Source organism: Pangasianodon hypophthalmus, chromosome 13, assembly GCF_027358585.1.
Source record: "Pangasianodon hypophthalmus isolate fPanHyp1 chromosome 13, fPanHyp1.pri, whole genome shotgun sequence".
NCBI lineage: Eukaryota > Metazoa > Chordata > Actinopteri > Siluriformes > Pangasiidae > Pangasianodon > Pangasianodon hypophthalmus.
The window spans coordinates 17,907,839-17,927,115 of NC_069722.1; the positions used below are offsets into that span (position 1 = coordinate 17,907,839).

The 19,277-nt window shown below is 38.7% G+C and overlaps 2 protein-coding genes across 9 annotated transcripts in view; one reads left to right on the forward strand and one right to left on the reverse strand.

Moving 5' to 3' along the window:
• The first annotated feature begins 12,494 nt into the window (after nucleotides 1-12,494).
• LOC113528388 (myeloid-associated differentiation marker-like protein 2) lies at nucleotides 12,495-14,737 on the forward strand. Its single transcript, XM_026916907.3, is given in 3 exon segments — nucleotides 12,495-12,783; nucleotides 12,896-13,042; nucleotides 13,045-14,737. Coding segments are annotated over 2 exon segments (987 nt in total). The 5' UTR covers nucleotides 12,495-12,783; nucleotides 12,896-13,015; the 3' UTR covers nucleotides 14,005-14,737.
• A 1,154-nt stretch (nucleotides 14,738-15,891) lies between these two features.
• tsen54 (TSEN54 tRNA splicing endonuclease subunit) overlaps nucleotides 15,892-19,277 on the reverse strand; it is a 59,910-nt gene continuing 56,524 nt past the window's right edge. For all 8 annotated transcript variants that reach the window (XM_053239063.1, XM_053239062.1, XM_053239060.1 and 5 more), the window contains one exon: nucleotides 15,892-16,351. In XM_053239063.1, the coding sequence (XP_053095038.1) occupies nucleotides 16,204-16,351 (148 nt within the window). In that variant the 3' untranslated portion in view covers nucleotides 15,892-16,203. The remainder of the gene's footprint in view (nucleotides 16,352-19,277) is intronic.

Consider the following 19,277-nt stretch of genomic DNA (forward strand, 5'->3'; position numbering starts at 1 on the left):
GGTATTAGCTTCCACTGTTATGCTGATGACACACAGTTGTATGTTTCAGCAAAGCCAGATGACAGACACCAGCTTAATAAAGTTGAGGAATGTGTAAAGGACATTAGGCACTGGATGCTTATTAACTTTCTTTTAATTAATTCTGACAAGACAGAAGTACTAGTACCACATGCAGCTAGAAGTAAGCTTTCTGAGTGGCAGATTACATAATAACTCTGGATAGCTACAAGACTATAGGACTGCTCATAGGAAAAATGAACTGCCGACCAGTTGCACAAGAGCAGTTTTATCTTTATTACCCAAAAACGGCGACTTTGGACTGCTAAAGAACTGGAGACCATTACTTTTTCAACAATCCGCTGATACAAACACAGGTGCTAGAACCTGGAATTTAATTTCCTCAAGGAGGAAACAAATTTCATTAATCAACTTCTTGGTGGGATAAGCAAAGCTGGCCATATGGTTAACATGAAAAAAGAAATTGAAAGGAGAGGGTGTAGTAGACCCTGAGTCGTATTTAGGGCTCTTATTGCTGCTAGAATTAGTTTGCATACTTTAAGTTGAAAAACAAGGTTTTATTGAAGCTTGGGCTTTGAATGATGTTTTGTGTACAGTGGACTATGATAATGAACTAATTTTAAATTTGAAGCATGTTTTTAAGCACGTATATGTATGAATTTCAACTGTAAAAATGAGAATTGTGTGTATTTATTAGGGGGTTGTTTTCTTTTTTCCTCTTCTCCTCAATGAGATTGATATTGTTTATGATCCTTTCTGTTTAAAGATATGTACAGCAAATCACGGTCAGATAAATGTGAAATACACTAATACAGTGTAAACATAAATAAAGGTGTGAAAAGTCAAAGTCTCTCTCTCTCTCTCTCAAGCTACACATACTACCCCTGAGATACCAGTGATCCTGACCCCTTCTGCTCTCCGGACCTGCCTGATCCATCCTGATGCCTTACTTCTGGTTGGGGTTCTCACTGGTTGAGATTGCTCACTGCAGCTGGGGGTGGCCCCACATGGACGGCCTGTAGATCATTGGGATTGCTGGAGATGGTGCCACTTGGGGGCTGAGGAGATGCCTTGGGACTATGATTGCTGTGGTGGCTTTGGGGCTGCAGTTGCCGTGAGCAGCTTTGTACTCAGGACTCCATCAGTGGATAGTGGATAGGTTTAACAACCCGGACTTCATGTGAAAACTGTGATGAATTTACTGGTTGCACAATTGCACTATTTGTCCATATAGTACACAGTTATAGAAGGAATTATTACTGTATTTATTTCTGTAGCTGCTTTGTGACAATGTCCATTGTTAAAAGCGCTATACAAACAAAACTGAATTAAACTGAATTGAAATAAATGATCTATTAACCCACTCAAAATGAAAAAATGCTAAAAATTCAGATAGCAAATAAGCAATTCACTAATCCACTCAAAATGAAAAAAGCCAGAATTCTGGTAGCAAATGAGCAATTCATTAATCCACTCAAAATGAAAACACGCAAAAATTCTGATAGCAAATATACAATACATTAACTCACTCAAAATGAAAAAATACTAAAAATTCAGATAGAAAAATAAACACTGCATTAACCCACTCAAAATGATAAATGCTAAAAAAAAAATCTGTGCTGATTATACAAATTTAATTAGTACACCAAAAATCGACTGGCTACAAGACGCATTAAATTTTTTAAAGACAGCTGAGCCAGCATCTCTCTCTCTCTCTCTCTCTCTCTCTCTCACACACACACACACACACACACACACACACAAGTAGGGCCCATCATTCAAATCTCATACACTCTTACACACTATCACTCGCTCATGCTTTCATGCAACATCCAAACCATCAGACATTTAGTCACTTCAAAAATAACAAGACAACACAACAAGCACACAATGACAACCACAAGGCCCTTACACAGAAAATATGAACTCTACCCATTGAGCAAAACCTGTACAAAACCTTTACTGAAGTAGAAACTGTTGAACTGCACATGGGTTTTCTTCACAAACAAAACAACAAACACGAACACAAGGCCTTTAGACAGATAATATGAACTCTACCCACTGAGTGAAACCCGTATAAAGCCTTTACTGGAGTAGACTTTCGTCACTTCAAAAAAAAAAAACAAGCCAACACAACAAACACAATACAGTGACAAACTCAAAAACAAGACAACAAAACGACAAACACAAGGCCTTTACAATATGAACAATCTGAACTCTACCCATTGAATGAAACCTGTACAAAATCTTTACTGGAGTAGTGCAAACTACCGAACTGCACACGGATTCTCTGACATCAGGAATTTTAACCACCTGCATCAACTTAGGCAGTGAGGCTATTTATCACTCGTCTCAATCCTCTCCTCTGCTTACAGACAGGGAGCCTATTTTACAACGTCATCTGCTCACAAGTGGAGTGTGTACTGTGCAGATTACGCAGGCAGGGGAATCACTGCAGAATTTGATAAAACCGGCTCTGCTTACCTTTTTCTGTATTGTGTCCCCTCCCCCCATGGGCAGTCCACTCAGTCCCACTCCTCTGGATTTGTATAATTGTCAGGTTGTTAAGAGATTATAATTGACAGAGGACTGCTTAAGATGAGGAGAAGTAAACGACTTGATAGATTAACAGGCAGAATTTGCCAAATCTCTCGTGGAGAATTCTTTCCTATCTCACATGTAGGTTAGTGGTTAAGCAAGGAAACCAAAACTTCTCAAAATCAACAAGAAAATTTATTACAAAGGAAAACCCAAGCAATAAAGGAGTTCAGTCTTGAGAGTGAACACTGAAGAGCTGACCATAGTTCGTGATCTTAAAAGTCCCACGGGCAGGACATATTTGCCTCCTCGAATTGGCTAATTTTATTTTGTTTTACTCACACTAACTCTCTTTGCCATCACTAAATATCTCCCCATCCCTTTAGATCACCCATTTGCCTTTTATGTTATCTAAAGGAAACAAGGCCAATGAGACTGCACCAGATCAGGCTGACCTAGGAGATGTCTCAACGTCCCTTCTTATTGATATTTGATGCACACATCTTCTGCATGTGCACTGCGAGTTCTGCCTGTTAATCTATCAAGTCTTTTACTTCTCCTCCTCTTAAGCAGTCCTCTGCATAGCCTGGTACAAACTAAATTTATCAGACAAACTTACTGGCATCTGCCTAGGCGATGGAATGTGTTTGTTCACCTCTTCTTCTGATAGTGATGTGCATGCTCTGCTTTAAGTTCTAGGAATTAAGGCCATTTCATAACAATGAAATTGTTATGTCAAGTTGCCCTTCACACATAGGCTTAAGTTCAGTGTTTCTTTTCAAGTTAAATTAAGACAGACATTATAAAATGTATTATATGCAGCATAAAATAGGTACTATGACAGACATGATGGACCAAAAATCAAAACTTAAACAACCTGTCAATTATACAAACTGAAATCTTGAATTACATAAAGTCTTAGCAGGGAAAATTCAACTCCATAAAAAATATATTTCAAATATCAAAAAACAAACAAAAGCAAAACAAAACAAGGATGTAATCCATAACTTTACAGTGCAAAACCAACTACATTAACTGAACCTGAGTGCAATGAGTTATTCAAACATCCTACCCAACATCCATCCTACCCAACCAAAAATGTGCCCAGTTTGTGCCTCCACCAAATTGAGCAATTCAGCGCAGTAGACAAACATAATGGAGCAGAAGTCACAACTGTCAACTGAACAACCTGTCATTTATCTAAATTAAGCAGATATAACTTCCAGTTGTGTCATTCAAGACTTTTGAGGGCAAATACAGCTCCATAAAAATCCTATTTCAAATATCAACATGAACATAGGGAAAATCCTATTTATATCAACACAAGGCATTTGAAAATATCCCCAAGTCTGAGATTTCTTTATATTCCTGTCAATGTTTCTTGTAGTTCTTGTAGCTACCATTTGAACTACAACCTTTTTACCGGATGTTTTTTTTTTTTTTTTTGGGGTGTCTTTAAAGCATAAGTGTCTTTAACCTTAAGTCTTTTGTCTGTTGATTTTTTGTCTGTTGCTGACCATGTTGCTGACCATGCTCCCATGAAACTCACTGTCCACCTCACACAAACATCTTAAGCCTGAGCTGCTGAAACAGAGAGCTTTGTGCAATAATTTTGCATCTTTTATTTAAGTCATTGTTTCCATCCCCAAAAATCCTGTCTTGGATCCAACCTGCCCCAGACAAGGATAGGCCCTAGTCAAAGCTGCTGCTACCTCGTCACACTGGTAGTCTTTTGGATATTTTGTGTATTTCATCATTTCTTGGGCTAGGCCATCACGGGTGATTCCTTTTAGCTTTGGGTCAGAGTTATGTTCCATTCGTCTCAAATTCTCTAGTTGCCCTGCCAAGATGAAATTCAGCATCATAAGAAAATTTAGGAACCACAAACCCCCTTGGCCAACAGTGAGCACAGAATTTCTGGGGCTGAGTGCAGAGTAGATGTGCACAGTGTATCATCGCTGCTGGATGAGGCCATTGACAAATTTCCACCACACTGCTGCTGAGGCGTAAGACTACATACACAGGAGCATAAGGCCCCTACTAAGAGTATAGTAAACATGTTTGCTGAATTACTTATTTTCTTAAGCAAAGGCTGGGTTAGTTTATCAGGATTACAATGTGAGCAAGTTCTAGAATGACCAAAGAATCTACAAAACCAGTGTCTAGGAACGTTAGCAGTTCTGGTTCCTGTCAGATTATCAGACATTTGTCAAAGCTAATACATAAGTTTGCTATATGTGTATGTGAAAAGGTGAGATGAGATGAGATGGGGCCCCTAAGGGCTGCTTGCTTGCGGATGTTCTCCTGTCTTAGATGTCACTGGAACAGGGCACCGTTTCAACCTGCTGAGGTGGGTCCACTGGGGTTGCAAGTCGGTGAGGATGGCGGTGCGTGTTACAGCTACCACTCTAGTAGGAGGGCCAAAGGCTGCTTCCCCCACTTTCCTGGGATTAAGATTTTTTACCAATACAGCATCACCTGGGAGAAAAGTGTGAGTTGGCTTATCTGTTGGTAGAGGGAGAGAGGCAGAGACATTACCATGCACACTGTTCAATTTCTCAGTCAGTGCTTGAGTGAAATCGCCGACAATCACCTCTAGGCCGCCTGAAAAAGAAACACCAGGATTACCTTTAGTCCAAGGGATTGGATATGGCCAGCCCATAATTATCTCAAAGAGAGATAGTTGTGATTTTGGATGGGGTGTCATGCGAATCTCACAAAGAACTGAGGGCAGGAGATCCACCCAGTTTCAGCTGTTCGTTTGTAATAACGCTTTGGTGAGTAGTTTCTCAGTCATTCTTGATGTTAAAGGCATACTGCTTTAAAAACTCTTTTTCTCTTTTGCACAGGGGAAGGCTTCAACCCATTCTGAGAACTTATCGACAACAACCAGTAGATATTTTATATTTCTTACAGGTTGCATGTGTGTGAAGTCAAACTGTAGAGCTTGAAAAGGAGCTTGTGGAGGAGGTAACGCGTCATGTTTGGTGGTTTTACCCTGAAAGTTAGCCCTAACTGCAACACAATAACAATGGTAAAACAATACTAAAGTGCATGAGACCATGGTGCAAGATGAACATGCTATATATAAATATGAAATATGTAAACAGCAGAAGATAGAATATATTAAATCAAAAATATAAATAGTAATGTACAGAAAAAGTGAGTGTACATGGGAGATAGAAAAAGTATTGCAGCTTCAGAGGGGAGAGTGACTGTCAGTAGGTTGGGGTGGGTGGGGGGTATGGGGGGTTACCCGGGGGGAACTGGGGCACTGTTCAGCAGGCTGACTGCAGCGGGGAACAAGCTGTTCTTGTGGCGTGAGAGGGGAGTGGCTGGAAGAGTACATGTCCGGGGTGAGAGGGGTCAGCTGCAATCCTGGCTGCACGTCTCCAGGTCCTGGAGACGTACAAGTCCTGGAGTGATGGGAGGCTGTAGTCGATCACCTTCTCAGCGGAGTGAATGATGCGCTGCAGCTTGGTCTTGTCCCTGACCGTGGCAGCAGCAAACCAGACTGTGATGGAGCAAGTGAGAATAGATTCGATGATGGCAGTGTAGAAGTTGACCATCATCTTCGCGGGGAGGTGGAACTTCTTCAGTTGCCACAAGAAGTACAGCCTCTGCTGAGCCTTCTTGGTGAGGGAGCTGATGTTCTGCTCCCACTTAAGCTCCTGGGTGATGGTGGTACCCAGGAAAGGGAAGGACTCAACAGAGGTCACCGGAGTGTCATGGAGGATGACGGGTGGGTGGGGGGCTGGGTCCTTCCTGAAGTCCACTATCAAAAAATAGTAGATGTCTTTTCAAAAAATCCACATTAAATCCAAAATGACTGTCAGTTTGAAAGTTGTCTGGCTTGATGAGAACAATATATGTACTGAGTTTGGTGACAGTACCTGAAACTGACCCCACCACTTCAGTCAATGGGGCGCTACAGAGCCGCCCTCAAAGCCCATGTCTTAGCTTTTGCCTATGCCTAATGGCCGACAACTGTGAAGTCTGTGCCGACTTTCATGAAATTTTAAGCATGCTAAGAGCCTCAAAAACACCCAAAAGGAGTATGATGCATTACCACAGCAGCACTATTGTTGTCATCAAATTGTGGCTCATTTATGTTTTTTCTTCCACAAGTCTCACATTTTTGAGAAGAATAATCCTTTAAGAATGTGAGCCAGACCATTACATTGTACTAGCTATGCGAAAAACAGCTGAGACTGTGAGTGATGTGATATAAACATTACTCAAAACATTGTCATCCTTCTTTCTACTAGGACCACTCCTATACATTGTAATCATGTCCCACTGGTCTAAAGGCCAGACTCTGTGAAGCCTTGGCTAGGGTGGAGTGTCTGGAGTGAGAGATGAGGAATGTGAAGGACTGAGAACAAAGGGCAAAGAAAACGGTGCATGATCTTCTAGAGGATCTGAAGGGGAAGAACCTCATAAATGAAGAGCTGAAAGAGAGGCTCAATTTGTACTCTAGTAAAATGAAAATAAAACTTTGAACTTTGTGTATATCTTATGTTTATACTTTCCCATCTTTTAGTCTAGTTATTTTTGCAAGAGCCCTTACTAGTGCTAACTGAATTTCAGATCTCCTGATAGACCTCCAGTGAAAACAGGGCCATGAGTACACAAAAGATCAGAGGGAGTTTGCGCTCACTCTCCACTTACATGGTCCCAAAGCATATAAGTATTTGAGGAAGTTTCTCCATCTTGACCTCCTACATCCACATACATTACAAAGGTATTCTTCATGTCATTTGATTGCACATTTACAAAATACTGGTTCTAATACATTAAATAACTACTTTTTCATTTCACAAAGGTGGATTTGTTCTGTAAATGCCAAAGCCTGGCCTCAACATGATGATGTTGGACATGTTGAAAAGAAGACAAGAGGAAGACCCGGCTAAATATGGAAGTGTGACTCTCATGTTGGATGCCATGGCTATCAAAAAACATGTCCAGTACAATCTTCATACACAGAAAATGTCTGGATTTTTGGATATGGGGGATGGAGTGAATGAAATTAATATTGCCAGTGAGGCTCTTGGTGATTGGCCTACAACACCACTGGAAGGCTCCAACTGCCTACTACCTGACCAAGTCTCTGTAACTAGATACACAGAAGGTCCTAATTGTGCATGTGTTGGAGGAACTGCATGATCATGGCATAAGAGTAATGTGTATTACAATGGTGGACATGCCTCCAATATTATTGTGTGCACCCAAATTGGGTGCCAGTTAAAGGCAAACCCTCTTGAGCCCTTAAAAACCTTTTTTGCACATCCAGAGACTGGTGAGAGGGTGATGATGGATGCTTGCTACATGTTGAAGCTGGCACAGAATATGTTGCAGGCTTACAGTCCAATAACCGGCAGCCCTGGCCAGATTAACTGGACATACATTGTTCATCTCAGTGATGTTCAAGCAAAAGATGGGCTGCATGCTGCCAACAAGGTAAAAGACAAGCATGTGTTTTTTGATTCCCAGAAGATAAAGGTGTCCCTGGCTGCACAGACACTAAGTCACTCTGCTCTGGGCACATTGAGGGACCTCGGCTATTCACAGTTTAAACACTGTGAAGCACCAGCTGAATTCATTGAGGTAATACTACAAGGCAAACATGGTGATGAATCAAATGCTTTCAGTTAACGCAAATATTTGCTTTTAGACGATTGACAGGCTCTTTGACACAATGAACAGTTGCAATCCACATGCCACAGGGTTCAAAGCTCCCCTGGAGTCTTTGAATTGGACTGATAGAGTAGAGTTCTTGTTGAGAACCAGGGAGTACTTGAACAGATCACCCCTTCACCGATCAAAGAGGTCTTTGAAAATTGTGAAGCTTCTGTTTGTATGATGAGTTCATAAGTTTATGACATCATAAGTTCATATATGCTGACTGCTGTTTTGTTTCTGTTGGAATGCTTCTATGTTATGAATGGCTTCTATGTAAGTATTTTTCAGTTCATACAGGTGGCAAAATGATATGTATGTGTTCATGTATGCACTGTGTTCATATTTTCAAGCTTTCCCAGTTCTATTCTAATATTGATCCTAGTTGGCTTAATGTCCTAGAGGTAAATCATTTATTTCAAGGACCTTAACCCTGACACTAATTTATACTCCTAAGAAACACTCAATAATTTTGCAGTATACACTATCTTTTATGCACTAGGAAAAAAAATTACCAACCAGGGGGTGGCTTCTTGGGATCCATCCCTGAATGTTTTCCCAAAAGCACCAAACATTTTGGATTTTAAAAATAACTACAACTTTGTGTCATTTGCCCAAGTGAGTGCAGTGAGTGCAGCAACTGTTCTATTATTGAAGCCATCTATTGGTCACCGCTCTAGCCTGTCAACTAGTGCTGTTGTATCACATCTCATGGATATTTGTTCAACTTTCAATGAATGAATGAATGGTGCTCTCTTAAGGTATCTTGATTTGCCATGATCATATTGACAAAGGTGATTCCTGAACAGCTACAATTTCACTGATACATCTGCACTTATTGATTTAGCCAGGATCACTTGGAGCTCATCTTCAATTCAATCAGGGCATCAAGTATGGATTTCAGAAGTTTAGAAATTGTCTTTTCCAAAAAAAAAAAAAAAAAAAATCTATCATCTGAAAAGAGCAAACATCAGTATTAAAGAATAGTTCACCCAAAAATGAAAATTTATGGATAATGTAATTGCCCTAAGGCCATCCAAGATCTATATGACTTACTTTCTTCATCAGAGCAAAACAAATCTTCATCTTTATCAGATGAAGAAGTTATATATATCTTGGATGGCCTTATTATCAGCAAATTTAAATTTTTGGGTGAACTATTCCTTTAAGTGGTGTGTGTGTGTGTGTGTGTGTGTGTCTGTGTGTTTGTTTTTTACTGGGCTGGAAGAACATTCCTTCTGCAGGCCAGTTCCAGGGCATTTTCCGCCATCTTCCATGGTGTCTCTCCAAGCACTTCAGGAAACGTGGCAGCACAGGATGAAACCTTGCCCCTATCTGCTGTTGAGATGTCCTCTGCTCTAGCAGCAGAAGAAACTGAAGAGCTTCCATCCCCTTTTGTTAACATCTCTGCAATTGTGTGTGACCATAGCTACCTGTTAACCCGCTTTGGTAGTCCTGACATATCAGGGTTTGTCGTTCGAAAGATTTTGTGAAAGCTGTCCTGTGAAGTGTGCCGTACTAGGATGGACGCCTGATGATTCCTTCTGAAGGTACAGTGAAGTTGGTCAGATCAGCTGAGCCGTTTATTTGCCAGTCATCATCTGGGAGAGCCGTCAGAGTGTCCTTGATCAATCAGCTTGTCTAAGCTGAGATTGGTTCAGAGGATTTTTTTTTTCTCGAGGAGCACATTCAGGAAACACAATTTGGAATTGACAACCATCATTTTTTTGCTCGTTATTAGTTGTGTCTGTCTTCCTCCAGCTAAGGATGCACCACATTGCCAAACTGAACACTCTTGAGTGGCAACTCAAGAAAAAAGCTGTGCAAAGCTGTTTTGTTCCAAGGGTTTTAGCTACCATTCCCGTTTTTTTAAAAGAAGAGCATAACTTGTACAGATGGGATTATTATTATTATTATTATTATTATTATTATTATCATTATCACATAAATGTTTTACCTGATCCATAAAGGATAAATTATCTTTGTTATCGTCTGTTTTGGAGTATATCTATATCCTTTTATTGCTATAAAAATTTAGAAAGCAGACTGACAGGCAGTGTCTCACTATTTGATTTATATTTCTGAATTCTGTTCCATTTTCTCAGTGATGGTCAATTATTAGTACATAGATGCACTATTTAGATTTTTTTTTTTCAGTATTTTAAAGGGAACAAGCCAAGCCAAGACCTGGAGCACAAGAAAAGCTAAAATGATGGTGTTGAAGATAGAAAAAGCCTTTTCCACAATGAAAAAACTTTATGCACATTTCATGTACATTAAATTATATTACATTAAGGATGTCTCCACAAGTATTAACCAAGAAACATAAGCCAAATTTATGCTTGACAAACTTGAGTTTTCACAATTCCTTTTGACAATGAATAATTTTCCAAATCTAACTGTCGAGATTCCAAGTAACTGGAGACAGAACCTTTTTGTACTCCACGTAGATTATAAACCATTGGAATTGGTTGAGAAATGTAAATGTTACTGTGCTTTTTTTATCCAGAAAAACCACAGCTCTCTTGTTTACTTGGGGCAGTCTTGCCCGGATTAATATGGCAGACACACTGACGTATCATTGACGCATATGGCTAAGACAGCGCTCTCTTTTTTCCCTTCTTTTAAAAATTAAAGGTTCCTTATTAAGGTTCCTTGCCCTTCTGGACCACCATACAAATTGCTGTGTGCATTGTCCAATTTAATGCTGCTATTTTGAGACATCTGTTGGCAGTAATTCACTAACAAATGACACATGAAGTAAATAAGCACATTACCTTTCTGACTGTTTGCATGAAGTTACATCACAGCTGAAAGTAACAATAAATGTGACTAAATCACAGACAGGGGATGGGAATGCTAGCTAGTAAATACTAGTTCAATATTTTTGAATGAAATGAGTGCACTCAAAAAAAAATTATTTTCACCCTTCATAGATATAGCACATATGTTCACTTTATTGAAATAAATCTATATTGCAGATACACACATTTGTATTTAAAAAAGCAACACTCTGACTGAGACATTCCTTTGTTGACAACCACATTCCTTTGTTGACAGTTGATTTTTTTTCAGGATAATGCTGAAATTGTTAGAGATCCAACTAGATACTAAGCAAATTATATAACTAAGATATCCTTGGATATGTGGGCCAACTAAACAGTCGTAGAATCTGCTGCTGAAGAGTTGTGCACTAGTCACCGAATTCAATGGGTGATGGCAGGTTATTAGGTGATTAGCCGGTAAGCACACGCTTGCAGAAAAAAAAAAAAAAAAAAATCAACTGTCAACAAAGGAATGTGGCTGTCAACGAAGGAATGTCTCAGTCAGAGTGTTGCTTTTTTAAATACAAATGTGTGTATCTACAATATAGATTTATTTCAATAAAGTGAACATATGTGCCATATCTATGAAGGGCGAAAATAATTTTTTTTGAGTGCACTCATTTCATTCAAAAATATTGAACTAGTATTTATGTAATTGGCTAGCTAGTTAGCTATCACTGCAACATCTTAACATAGCTTTAAAATGCTGTGTTAAATGTAGTAATTCGAAGACAAGTATGCATTGTGTGGCATTGTGATCTAAGAAATATCCTTGCAAAGAAAATAATGTGAAGAAAATGTCAACCTAGTGTCAGGGCATAACATGGTGCAATGCAACTACATGTGTTTTCCACATGGGATCACATATTACTCACATAATTACATGTGAAATGTATGTGATTTTTCTGTAATGGAATTTAGACCCTGAAGTAAAAGTTTGAGACCAACATTTCTGTTGAAAAAGAAACGCTTTAACCATACATGAATGGCTAGTGTTGCCATTCATGCGTATTTTATGATAGATGTTTATATCAACTGTGTAGTTCCAGTTTGCTGTCCCTTTCCTCTATAGCCTCCTTTCAATTCAAACAAACAAGTTTGAATATGTAAAGCTAAAGACTTTACTTTCTGATGTGCCTACAAGACACCTCTTCAAGGTACCTCTACAAGGAAGAAATCTATGGGGTATAAGAAAAATAATAAAAATGTTTGCCAATTTTCATTTTCCCTGTGCTATTTCAAAGGTTATATAGTAAAAGTTTATATGTGCACGAACCAGTCCTCTAGGAGACATAAATGTAGCCCTCTAGTCTCTACACAGACAAAACCATGTCCCCGCCCTAAGATAACTAAATACACATTTGCCTGACACAGACATATGTTCCTATTTATAGAGCTGGTGTGGTACAACTTGGTATAACAGTTGTCTACTTCCTTTCCTAGCAGTTCAAGTGGGAGAGTTTGAAGGAGAAAGGCAACAGAAACAAGGTCAGGAAAAAGTGACATTTTCGTCTATCTTCCTAATATTTTTGGCATTTATCCACTCTTTTTGGAACTCTTCTATGGCATGTATGAGGAACTTCTGCAGTCTTCTCATTTTAAGGGGAACTACATTGACAAGACCTTGAAATTGGCAGATGAAACTTTTTTTTTTAATACCAATGGTAATTTACTGAGCATAAATATGGTGAACATCATGAATACTATCAATACATAGTCAAAGGTACTGAATATATTTTCTTTTTTAAAAGTGACATATATGACAATTTTACATATATTAAAATATAACTGTGAAGTTATTTGTAAGACCTTTTGGTAAAATTATTCATTTTTAGAGGCAAACGCAACTAAAAATCTGATCCCACACACAGTGTGGCAGGAAAGCACTGAAGGAGATTGGTAATTAAAGGGCATCTAAAAAAAGAGCTGGGCAGAGGGCGAGGTTGTGGAGTCATATGTGGAGGCAGAGTAACTCTGAGTCTACAAGAAGAGCTGTTTAAATCCATACAGACTGCACCAGGAGGATCTGCTCATGGATCCCTATGGAGGCCACTACCTGAACCGAGAGGCAGTGCTGTCTGTGCTGGGTATGGCTCGCATGTGCCAGCTGATATTGGGCTGCACCACCATGGCTTTGGTGACTCACAGCGCAGGCTACAGTGCCACCTATGGCACCTTCTGCATGTTTGTGTGGTGCTTCTGTTTCGCCATGACATTGATGATCTTCGTGCTTGATGTGGTTCGCCTGCATGGCTGCGTGCCCATCTCCTGGGACAATTTCACTGTGGCCTTTGCCATGCTCGCCACATTAATGTACATTACAGCTTCCGTTGTGTACCCTGTGTACTTCCTCAGCAGTGACTGCCCGGCTGAAGGCTGTGAAGTGCGCAACTACCGCATTGCTGTTACTGTGTGCTCCAGCATCTGTTCTCTTGCCTATGGTGCCGAGGTCCTCCTCACACGGGCCAAGCCAGGCCATGTGGTGGGCTACATGGCCACCATGTCAGGCCTGCTCAAGGTAGTTCAGGCCTTCATTGCTTGTATCATCTTTGGTGCTCTGGCAAACGACAGTGAGTACCATCGCCACATTCCCACGCAGTACTGTGTAGTGGTCTACAGTCTGTGCTTTGCCATCACAGTGGTGGTGGTGGTCCTGACTGTCTCAGGGAGGACGGTAATTTTGAGGCTGCCCTTTGACCGCTTTGTGATTACATACACCTTCCTGGCAGTCCTGCTGTACATGAGTGCTGCTGTGGTGTGGCCTGTCTTCAGTTTTGATAAAAAGTATGGCTCTCCTGGACGACCAGATGATTGTCCCCAGGGAAAATGCCCATGGGATAGCAAGCTGGTGGTGGCAGTATTCACCTTTGCCAACATGGTGCTCTACTTCATTGATCTACTGTACTCTCAGAGGATCCGATTTGTCTCACAGTCAGCAGCCTAAAATAGCATCTCTGCTTCTACTTGCTATGAAATAATGCATCTATTGGTGCTTATACAAATATAGCCACTAACAGTGAGTCATTTCATGTCTCTGAATTTTACACAAGAGATTTTATATATATATATAAGTTTTACTACATCCACTATCTGCACTTAAGTGTATCTCTATCTATCTATCTATCTATCTATCTATCTATCGATAATAAGCATATTTTATTTGAAATGTTTTCATGTACAAAATAATGATAATATTAACTCTGATGCACCCTCTTATGAGCGCAGTGACTGGTTATCCTGTTTGAATGAAGTGAACTCTATGACTCTCCTCTGATAGCTTCATTTTCATGTATGCCTTTCAGTTTTACTTGACTGATTTACATGACTGATTTAAGCCACAATCTTGGATTTATAAAGCCATGATTTGTTTTTTTTTAAATAAAATTCTATATCATATCCATTGTTGATCTCTGAAGCATCTGATTTTACCCTTTTGTTTATAAGCAAAGCATATTCAAGCCTGTTTTTCAAGCATGTAACCTGGTACTGGATGTAAGAGTTTGTTGTTGAATTCCCAAACTCCTTCCTCTCTACCAGGGCTTCCACTTTTTATATCTGTTATAACTGACTGTACATGAAATCTATTAAATGTACCTATTGTACTGCTAGTTAACAGTGTTTAAATGTGGAATAAAACAAAGTGATATGTTACCCATAAAGATGGTGTAATTTTATTTAAATTTCCCAAAATTCTTTTGTGGGTTTCACTAATTTAAATGAGTAAAGGTTTGGCAGGTTTAAGTAAACACATGCTTCATTAATAAATATATTAATAGATACATTATGCAGATAAATATATATGTAGATAAAGTATGTTTTATTAACAGATACAGTTCCAAAATTATTGTTGACCATTTCCAGCCTGAAAAAAAAAAAGTCTAAAAATAGGGTTAATAATATTTGGTTTATATATTTATACTAGATAAAGTTGAATATTTTCATATTTTCAAGTGCAATTCTGTTATTTTTCCAGCAGTATGTGAGAGTGTGTGTGTGTGATATAAATATATATATATATATATATATATATATATATATATATATATATATATATATATATATATATATATATATATATATATATATATATATATTATATCACACACACACACATACACATACACACACACAACACCAATCACACACACACCAATGGGTCACAGCCGCCAAAACAGCTGTGACCCATCGAGGCATGGACTCCAGAAGACATCAGAAAGTGTGCTGTGGTATTTGGCACCAAGATGTTTGCACGAAGCAGCAGCAAGTCCTGTAATTTGTGAGGCGAGGATGCAGCCCCATATGCAGCCCCATACGCAGCAATCTGCAATGCACTGTGTTCTGACACCTTTCTATCACAGACAGCATTAACTTTTTCAGCAATTTGTGCCACAGTAGCTCTTCTGTGGGTTCGGACCAGATGGGCTAGCCTTCGCTCCCCACGTGCATCAATGAGCCTTGGCGCCCATGACCCTGTCCCCGGTTCACTGGTTGTCCTTCCTTGGACCAAAGTTGTAAAGAGTGCTTATTAAGACTTCCTGTCAGCTCAAGCCACTCTGGTCATTCTCCTCTGATCTCTCTCAACAAGCCTGCCACTGCACAGCAGGCTCACGTCTCCGTGCTCAAACGCTAGTTAAAATAAACATCTACTGTGTTTTATACAAGTAAGACCTAGGTCTAAAACGATTAATAAAGGTGTTGGTGAATTAATTTCACAGGGGTTGAGTAGAGACAAAAAAATAAAATCATGATCATTTTCCTGATCTGTACATTTAAACTGAGAAGTGGGACATGCTCTTGCATTTTGGGTGGATCAAGACAAAAAGGATCGCAATGATGGTGCAAAATGTTATTTAATCATGCAATCTGCAATCTACCGTTAACCAATCTTGTAATATTAACAAGGTTTTCACAAAATACCTTTATTACAATTACACTGAAAATGATTATAATAACATTACAAAAAAAAAAAAAAAAAAAAAAACAGATACCTTTGTTTCTAAATATGGAGGAAAAGTAATAATGACTTTGCCTTATTTGAACATTATTATAAGTACAATTACTGTGCAAAATGTTATGTTATTTGACATGCATTGTATGTTATCTTAGCCCCCCATGAAAAAGCATTTGCATTGCCATAAAATTGTCAATGGACATCAGTGGGCAGCTTAAACTCCTTGAAGCAGTAGAAGGAAATGTCTCCATGGTCCACCACTGCAAATGTCACAGACACATCTCCACTTTGGAAGGACAGCTGCTTCAAGACATGCAAGTTTGGCACTGGACCATCAAAACTATGCAAAGAAGACGCAAAGGCTCAAGTCACTGTTGCAGAGTGAAACCTCAAACAACTCATTTTACAAGTCAAGAACAAAGGTTGCATAGTGCAAATGTCATGCACAGACACTAAACACGTTACATATGGTCAACTCCAGAATTATTGGTACATTACAGGTATAAATCAGTGACTGAGTGAACAACATGGCACCATTTACTCCCATTGGGCCTCATTTATATTTTTATGTAAATCAAAAAATTTTATGTTAATGTTTGCATAAGCCAAACTGAACTTTTTTGTAAAAAGATTCACAAAAGTTTTGGAAATGCTGATTTTCTTCATGGCATGTGCACAGTACAGCGGTTTTGCATTTGATGTTGTACACAAAACTCCATTAAAGGCAAAGCTCACGGCACTAAAATAACAAATAAACAGCAAAAAAGAGACTTTCTCAGAAATAAAAGTTAAAGCCATTTAGAGCCATCTATGCAAATAAAATATACATCATTTAACAGTGTAACAGTGTCTGAAAAGGTTAAAATCAAGAAAGAAGTTATGGAAAAGGTGAATTAGATGTAAATTAAGTGAGGTGAAAAGAAAATGGTGTGAAATGGAGGAGGTAAAAAAGATCTACACAATAGCAGGAAGCTGCTATTTTTAAATTATTTTAAGTGTCTCAGACAACATGCTGGATCTGAAGTTTTGCACAGCATTTGAAAAAGATGCCATTACAACTGGAAATTATTTATAAGCCAGCTTTCATCCTCTGAAAAAATATACCAGTCTTTAAATACCCTTTCTGTCATAAGTGTGACGAGTACAAAGTCTTCTGTCAGCAGAGGCATTTGTTTCTGGCTTACAGCTATGCGGACCAGCCTGTTCTCTCTTTATACAGCGGCATTTCTTTTGTCATAATTGAAAGACTAGTTTTATTTATCTTAATTTATGGGTTTGTGTTGGCTTGCTTACTTTATTTTTCATATTCTTTAATTAATACCAGTAATACCAAATGACTGGGTTTCACAAAATTTTCTGGGGGGTTTTTGTAGTCACTGACTTAGTGAACTAGCATGACGATGTGTTTTTGATAGAGACTACAAAGCACTTCTGTAAGTTGCTCTGGATAGGGGCATCTGCTAAATGCCGTAAGTGTAATAAAAATAAGCTAGACCTATTTAAACTTGACAGTGTAATACATATTTAAAAGTACAGTAATTCATGCAAATTATATGATTTGAAGTAAATCAGTCGAGGTTTACAATAGTTAGTTGTCTTAGGTGTAAATTTACACACACTCAGGGGTATGAGTAGGATATGAATGTTTTTCCGAAATGATGGTATTTTCATGAATACGAAATTTCTTGTGTAAATGCTCATACGAACAATTTCAGGGATAAATCCAATTGCACTGAGCGGCCACTGAGCGGCCACTGAGCGGTTTGAAGCCTTTTTTTGGCCCATCCGTTTGCGCAGTAGGTCAAAACTAGGGGCAGAGTCTATACATTAGAGACCTCGGAGCCAGAGCATGCACAGTCTATATGGCTGGTTGGACAGTGGGTCCACCTTCCGCCCACAGATATTGGTTGTGATATTGGCTTGAAACTATTAGTGGGCACATTGAGGGCTATTACTGGAAGTGCAACTTAAGATGTCGCATCAGACACCATCTCAAAGTGCAGCATTATGTACAGCATTATTTATTAATTAATACAGTCAGGTCCATAAATATTTGGCCACTGATAAAGTTAGTGTTATTTCACCTATCACAGAATTTTGGAGTTGAAATTAAATAATGAATATGAGCTCCAATTGCAGACCTTCAGCTTCAGCTGAAGGTTTTTACACAATATGGCCAAAAGTTTGTCAACACCTGGCAATCAGGCCCATATGTGAGCCTTCCACAAACTGTTGCCATAAAGTATACAATTGTACACAATTGTATAGTACACAATTGTATAGGATGTATTTGAATGCTATAACATTTCAGTTTCACTTTATAGGAACTAGGGGGCCTAACTAGTTTTTTATTACCAAAATTTACATGTTGGGTAGGGCAATGGGCAAATCCCCACAGCCATGTTCTAAAATCTAGAGGAAAGCCTTCCCAGAAGAGTGGAAGTTATTACAGTGCCTATAAAAAGTATTCACCCCCTTGGATGTTTTACCCTTTTACTGATTTTATGAGCCTTCCACAAACTGTTGCCATAAAGTATACAATTGTACACAATTGTATAGTACACAATTGTATAGGATGTATTTGAATGCTATAACATTTCAGTTTCACTTTATAGGAACTAGGGGGCCTAACTAGTTTTTTATTACCAAAATTTACATGCTGGGTAGGGCAATGGGCAAATCCCCACAGCCATGTTCTAAAATCTAGAGGAAAGCCTTCCCAGAAGAGTGGAAGTTATTACAGTGCCTATAAAAAGTATTCACCCCCTTGGATGTTTTACCCTTTTACTGATTTTATATATCAATCATGGTCAATATAATTTGGCTTTTTTGACAAAAAAAAATTACAGAAAAAACTCTTTAATATCAAAGTGAAAACAAGTTTCTACAAAGTAATGTCAATTAAATAAAAATATGTGATGTGAAATAAGTGATTGCATAAATATTCACCCCCTTCAAGTCAGTATTTAGTAGATGTACCTTTGGCTGCAATCACAGCACTGAGTCTGTGTGGATAGGTCTCAATCAGACTTGCACATCTGGACATCAATAAAAGGGTAAAATCAATAAAAGGGTAAAACATCCAAGGGGCTGAATACTTTTTATACTTTTTTTTTGTAATTTTTTTTTTTTTTGGCAAAAAAGCCAAATTACATTGACCATGATTGATTTATAAAATCAATAAAAGGGTAAAACATCCAAGGGGCTGAATACTTTTTATAGGCACAGCAAAGGGAGGACTTAATCTGGAAAGGAATATTCAAAGA